This window comes from Vanacampus margaritifer, chromosome 1 (genome assembly GCF_051991255.1).
Source record: "Vanacampus margaritifer isolate UIUO_Vmar chromosome 1, RoL_Vmar_1.0, whole genome shotgun sequence".
Taxonomy (NCBI): Eukaryota; Metazoa; Chordata; class Actinopteri; order Syngnathiformes; family Syngnathidae; genus Vanacampus; species Vanacampus margaritifer.
In genome coordinates, this window is record NC_135432.1 from 7,292,501 (window position 1) to 7,300,000 (window position 7,500).

At 38.5% G+C, this 7,500-nt stretch overlaps 1 protein-coding gene across 4 annotated transcripts in view; it reads left to right on the top strand.

Annotated features, from left to right (window-relative positions):
• The window catches only part of zbtb46 (zinc finger and BTB domain containing 46), a 92,077-nt gene that overhangs the window by 33,226 nt on the left and 51,351 nt on the right, over window positions 1-7,500 (top strand). For all 4 annotated transcript variants that reach the window (XM_077568733.1, XM_077568741.1, XM_077568751.1 and 1 more), the window contains exon 3: window positions 1-533. This exon is cut by the window's left edge and continues 386 nt beyond it. In XM_077568733.1, coding sequence (XP_077424859.1) covers window positions 1-533 — 533 coding nt within the window. The remainder of the gene's footprint in view (window positions 534-7,500) is intronic.

A 7,500-nucleotide genomic window follows, 5' to 3' on the forward strand; every position in this document is an offset into this window, starting at 1 on the left:
TCTCGCCTCCATCATGTCTGGCCGCAGCACTTCCCCGTGGCTGGCGCGCCGCACCAGCCCCGCCAACTCTTCCGGGGACTCTGCCATCGCCAGCTGCCACGAGGGAGGCAGCACGTATGGCAAGGAGGACCAAGAACCCCCCAAGAGCCACGAGAGCCAGGAGGAAGCTTGTCATGACTCGCAGCCTGCTTGGCCGCATGACTACCGGCCTGTCAGCGTCAAAGAGGAGCAGGTGTCCCCTGCCTCTTCCTCGCATCCCCGGGACACCCCCAGGGGTGCGGCCCAGAGCCAACGGGATCAGGTGGCGAGGGGCCCAAGTGCAGGTGGGGATGGATCCTGGCAGCCTTTATCGGGATCGGGACGGAGGAAGAACAGGAAGAACAAGGACACCGTCCGACATATAACCCAACAGGCGGAGAGGAACTGGGACAGAGAGCGGGAAAGGGAGCGAGACCGGGACAGTAGGCCTGGATCTCCGTTGCCATCCATGCTCGCTGTGACCGGCTGGAACTACAATGGACAGGATATCCCAGGTATGACTTGACTTCACCTGACAGTCTCACTTTTCATATTTGCGTTGCGTTTTTGTCTCACGACAGGGGAACCGCTTTACATTGTGTTGTGAGTTAGGATGTTGTTGTGAGTCACAAAAGCAGGTCTTAACACCTGCTCAAGCAGAACCACACTGCTCTTAAATCTATTTAATATTCTTGCATGTATTTATAAGTGTGTGTGTTTAAACAATAAACCACACCTTTAAAAAAACCTCAGGGTGTGATGACTTGAATGAATGGACACAAGGGAAATCTTTGATCCTGTCAATTGTAACATGAGAAGATTTCCCAAATAGGACAATGTGTCAAAAATAATAAGTCTGGTTGGAATGGCTGTTTCAACTCGAACACACCAAAAAGTGTCCTTTTTGGAGAATGTAATGAAAGCCTTTTATGTGATGTTGCCTATAAGAACTCCAAAACGGCATACTGTACTAGAAATTCGTTATTTATCAACATATTATCTACTCGACCATTTCATTTTTTTCTACGACTTGGAAACCCCCTTTGTGATTGGCTGACAAGTTTCAGGTCAAAACGTCTCCAATAAGCTTGTGTGGGCCAAAATGTTGTTTCATCAGGCATCAATCACTTACCCAAAATATTAGACTTAAAGTTATTAAAGTTGACAAGAAAAACTAAAATTTAATTAACGAAATAAAATGAAAATGCTATTAAAATGTTTTTAAACTGAAACTATATCTTACACTTATAAAACTAAGTACACCTAGGTATAATAATTCTAGTGGAAAAAAATACCATTTGTTTTTGTCTTTGTCAATTAATATCATCCATGAGCTTTTAGAGTTCATTTTAGATGCATTTATTTTGTTATTGGTGTATTTCTGTACAAACTGTTAAACTGTCGTTGAGAATTGTAGTTTACTTAACTTTATTATACAATACATAGGGGTTTATTTTATCTTGCCAAACACTCTAAAACTAATCAAAACTAAAATAAAAAGAAGCATTTTTGAAAAAATAAAAACCTAACAAAAAGTAGCAAACCTGTTCTAAAAACAAATTAAAACTACTGAATGTAAAAAATAACATAGAAAATAACTATAATAAAAAAAAATCATTAAGTATTATAACCCTGCACTCAAGTTATACAAATGTGGCAATATTCATGAGAAGAGCTTTGTGGACAGTCGACTCACTCGATCATGTGCTTCAGTAATCGATTGTTTTTTGGGGGATTTTTTTCTGTGAACTTTAGAGGCGTTTGAAGTTCTCATTCCATGTTTTTTTTTTAGAGGATTCCTCAAAGATGTCAGTCAAAAAATGCTGTTTCATCACAAACTCTATATGATTTTACTGGTTCCAAAAGTTTAACAGTTGGAAGTTGCAGTACTCTTATCGATTGATGACTGATTATGCAGTGGTAGTTGTATACTTGTTTGGCTAGTTAGCAGGATTACATTACATGAAATCGATTTTTACTCAGCAAACTGAAGAACCCATTCATTTTGGTGTGTATTTTGCAGTTTATTTTAATTTGTCTTTTCTAAGAAATTCAGTCACTTTGCGCTTGGCTTGTCAAAGGATGCATGCGCTGTGTACTGAAAGTTTACTAACCGAGTATGACCTCGTTTCCTCCTCCGCGGTTCAGATTAGCTTGCTTCCACACTAACGTGTTAGGACTAAGATGATTATCTCAAATCTCGGAGGTGTGAGGTGAACCGGGGTTAAATGCAGATGGATGATACAATCCTCTTCTTGCTTTTGTTTATGTAACGCAGACACGCTCCGTCACCCACATCAAGAAAGCAAACCTCATCTCACGTTAAAATACACTTGTTCATTTGAGGAAGCCTCTCTTCCTTCACAACTGTTAATGAATTTCTTTGCACAAAAACTAATTCATCAAAAACACCTGTGTGTGTTTGTGTGTGTGTGTGTGTGTGTATTGGTGGGGGTTTAAGTGCACCGTGGGCCCAAGGCGTCGATAGTTAGATCATTAAAAGTAAGAGAAGCTAATCCTGGGCGCATTAAGGGAGTTGGCTGTGAAATGGGCACACACGTCGCACAGCTAAAGAAAACAGGATAATTGAATTGACCTGGGTCACTGCACGGATTACCAGTGCGTCCTCACTATCCTAAGCTCCTCCCCCTCTCTGCGGGATTTAGGCAAGGACCTCTGGAAAGGGCGAGCAGACGGAAAAAGGTAGAGGCGTCGAAGAGAGTGCTGCATATGTTGGGTAAAGCGAGAGAAAGGAAAGTATAGTAGCACAGGACAGGAACTTGTCTGACTCGGCTTCCATCTTGTCCTGAGACGCAGATGATCAATTATCAATCAAATCATTATTGATGGCAAGGTTGAATTATTTTTATGCTTCCTATCTTGTGGGAATCGTGTAGGGGTTGTTGTTGCAACATGGCTCTGATTTTGGTGTGTGAAAAACTCGATTGCATCAGCTGGATGATGTCCTCGATTCCATCAACGCCAGGCAAGATTGTCTTGTCCTCATGAATGTTCTTCTATAAAAATCCCGACTGTCTTGTTCCAAAGCGCTGTAGATGGTCTTCTCAAAAGAGCAGGAGCTGTGAGGGGGCAGGAAGACTTTCATATTTTCGTTGCGTGAATGTCCGAATACTTTTTAGTATACATTCAAACACAGGATCACTTTCAAAATGTAAACAAGATATGGCTGGAGTAGCTGAGGCATGCCGTGTAGCTTTTAACAATTGTATTGTAAGTGCTATTCCAAAAGAATTATTGGACTTATTGTAACACACTCCACACTCATAACTCGAAAAGTTCAAAACTTCAACTCCTCTTTGAAATGAATAAAAAAGCCAATAATCTGCTCCAGGCTTTCTCACGACCTACAGACATAATACTGTACTTTACAAAAACATGGATGAAAAACATAATTAAATAGAATGTATAGCATTAAACAGTTTGTACATCATGATTTAATGAAAGCCCCCCCCCCCCCCGCCCCCCCCCCAAAAATATATTAAGACTTAACAAGATACACTATAGGAGAGCCTGGCTGAGCCACATCCAATATGGCCGCCACATTGACATGTTGGTCACCAAGTAGATGTGGTGTGGCAAGCCCAGTCTTCCAATGCAAGAACCACTTTGGCCCAAACATAAAATGATATCAACTTTAACGATAACACCGTTGAAACCTTATTGGCTGGGACGGTGGAATTCGGAAAGTCGATCGATGTTCTTTGCGCCAAACTGGAAGTATGTCACCATTTGAGACGGAAGAGATACACAAATCGATTTTTAAGTAATCAGTAACTGTATACATTTATCCTCCTAATCTAAAAATTCATATTTCAAAGTATTCTTACATTAATATTTCATTTTTATTATTATTATTTTTTAACCCTTTCAGTGTATCTCAGCTTTTCTATTGACGAGCCACCAGCGACGGTATCTAAAAAGTACTATTTGGAAGTAAGCTATCGTTGGTAGTGGGCTAACATACTGTTCAAGAGCACTTTTGTCTCGACAGTTGGGATATTTGTTGAGTCAGACTCCAGCGAGGTGGTTTCTGTGTGTTTAGAGAGTGTTGAGGGGGGATTTCTTCCCTGAACAGGTTTTGTGAGGTCATTATTGACTCAAGAGGATGTCGTAGACCCTTGGCTGGGGGTGGTGCAATTTGGCTGTGGAAGCATTCTACTGTTCTGTCATGTGAAGCCAGTCAATTTTAACTCTTTGACTGCCAAAAACATTAAATAACGTTTAGTAAAATCCTATGGAGGAGTGCCAAAGACGTTAAAAGACGTTTTTTTCAAAACAGAGATGAAACTAACCATTTTCTATTGTTGATTACTGAAAAACGGAATAAGGTAGAAACAAACTTTTTTTTCTGATGAAAGATGAGAGTCCAATCTTTCATTTGGTAGTATGTGTGTTTCCATAGTCCAAACACATAATTTTCTGTGAACCTTGAAAGATCAGTCAAAAATGCTTAAATCGGCTGGCACCCACGGCATCCCTTTTCTGAAAACGTCTGGCAGTCAAAGAGCTAACAGAGGGGTGGGGTATATTTACCGGAACAAAAGTGTAGTCAGTTTATACTGAGTGACGGTCAAAAATACACAAGATCTTTGTAGGCTTATGTCCACTTAAGTCTTAAGTCTCTGTAAGTAAAGGATTTTGTCACCTGCAGTTGGAGATCCGAATGAGATGTAAAGGGCATATGGACGTCCAGGGAATTAGAAAGTCGTGTATGGATGTATTTAAAGCTACTACATTTGACACAGAATTGCAAAGAAGGGACACGTACAATTTAGCTAAAGTGATCATGCACAAATTATGATAACCTACATCCGGATTTTTTTTTCCTCAACTGTTTTTATTACTCTTTAGGCATGGAAAAAAATAATCACCTTCATTTTTTTTTTTTAAACAAGGAGTTGGTGTCACTAAGGTGGATAACGTGCATTTGCGTTTGATTTTTAACATTGTGTTCACATATTTTTTAGCATATTTAAAAACTACTACATGTATTGCAAAAACATTTACCCAAAGAAAAATTAACTTTTTATGAAGTACAGCTAGTAATTTTCTTTTTTCTGCCGCTGTCATCATCCCCACTTGAATCAGATGGTGTATATACTGTAAGTTTTGCTAGCATGTTCTGCACCTGACCACTAGGATCCTTACTCTCATAAGAGGACTAAAATCCATAAAATATTGCTATAACAAAAATTAAATAATGATTTAAAGTTTAAAAAAAATACTGCAGATTAAGTACTTTCAAAAGCAACAAAGTTACAGTAACACTAAATTGTAGTCGCAAAACAGCTAATAATGTCCAAAGTCCAATTTAGTGGACTCATGATCAATCACCATTTCCTCAAATTACAAAATCAATACTTGGATGTTTTAACACTTATATCACTCCTTAGTTGTTGCTTGATGTCCCAATATTTTTTTTATTTACTTACTTACTTACTTACTTACCGTTACTTACTTACCAATACTTACTTACTTGCACATCACATCTGAACTTCTGTCGGCCATCTTGTTGTCAGTCTTTTTTTTTTTTTTGCACTTACAAATGTTGACCCCTAAATGGTATAGTATGTTATGTCAGTACTGTCCACTGGAGTGGCTAATGGCCAACTGTGGCAAAAAGATTCATTTATATAGGAGAAAACGTTTTAATAGCTCTTCACTGTAGTAACCACTATCCATGAAAGGGTTAACATCTCTTCAGTAACATTTTCTTTTTGTCTTATACAACATACATAAAACAAAGAAAATGCTAAATTCTTACTAGGTAGCGAGAGACGACAACTTATTGTCACGTCTCATTTTTATTCCGTTTCTAGATTTGTGAATGACTCGTGTTCGCATTAGAGAGTTTGGTCAAATTGCATATTTGTTGACTGCTGAATCATTCAAATTCTAATTACTAGTCCATCACAAGTACATTTGTGCCCTTATCTGCTGGTTTAACCCGTGGGCAGTATTTTATTTTGAAATAGCCCCAATTTGTGCCAGAGGACGTAACATTTTAGCGTAGCCTTTCTTCTTAACAAAAATACTCAAGTAAAAGTAAACGGTATTAAAACTACTCTGACAAGTACAATTTATCCCAAAAGTTACTTAAGTAACAGAGTAAATGCGCTGTAAGTCATTAAAAAATGCCCCAATTTGTGCCAGGGGACGTAACATTTTAGCGTAGCCTTTCTTCTTAACAAAAATACTCAAGTAAAAGTAAACGGTATTAAAACTACTCTTACAAGTACAATTTATCGTAAAAGTTACTTAAGTAACAGAGTAAACGCACTGTAAGTCATTAAAAAATGCCCCAATTTGTGCCAGGGGACGTAACATTTTAGCGCAGCCTTTCTTCTTAACATAAATACTCAAGTAAAAGTAAAGTAAAAGTAAACGGTATTAAAACTACTCTGACAAGTACAATTTATCGTAAAAGTTACTTAAGTAACAGAGTAAATGCGCTGTAAGTCATTAAAAAATGCCCCAATTCGTGCCAGGGGACGTAACATTTTAGCGTAGCCTGTCTTCTTAACAAAAATACTCAAGTAAAAGTAAACGGTATTAAAACTACTCTGACAAGTACAATTTATCCCAAAAGTTACTTAAGTAACAGAGTAAATGTACTGTAAATCATTAAAAAATGCCCCAATTTGTGCCAGGGGACGTAACATTTTAGCGTAGCCTTTCTTCTTAACAAAAATACTCAAGTAAAAGTAAACGGTATTAAAACTACTCTGACAAGTACAATTTATCCCAAAAGTTACTTAAGTAACAGAGTAAATGTACTGTAAATCATTAAAAAATGCCCCAATTTGTGCCAGGGGACGTAACATTTTAGCGTAGCCTTTCTTCTTAACAAAAATACTCAAGTAAAAGTAAACGGTATTAAAACTACTCTGACAATTACAATTTATCGTAAAAGTTACTTAAGTAGCAGAGTAAATGTACTGTAAGTCATTAAAAAATGCCCCAATTCGTGCCCGGGGACGTAACATTTTAGCGTAGCCTTTCTTCTTAACAAAAATACTCAAGTAAAAGTAAACGGTATTAAAACTACTCTGACAAGTACAATTTATCCCAAAAGTTACTTAAGTAACAGAGTAAATGCACTGTAAGTCATTATGACCCGCCTCCGCTCAAGGGCAGCCACATCAACTGTATCTATCGTGATCATTGTTGATGTTTAACAACTGGTAACAGTCTGACAACACGCCGATTGCCTGACTAAGGATTTGACCGGATTATTTTCCTCACATACGGATAATGTATGGTCGTGTTTAAGCTGCGTGTGGGGTCATCGCTTTGGAAATGTGGCGTGTCCGCGTTGACATACACAGATGCACGAATGAGGATTTGATTTCTTTAGATCCTCTTGGCTTGCAAACATCTGCTGTGTTCACTTGATGTTATTATTTGGGCCACGATGCGCTCGACTTCCTGCCCGCGACACGTGATCTGCGCTTGTCTGAT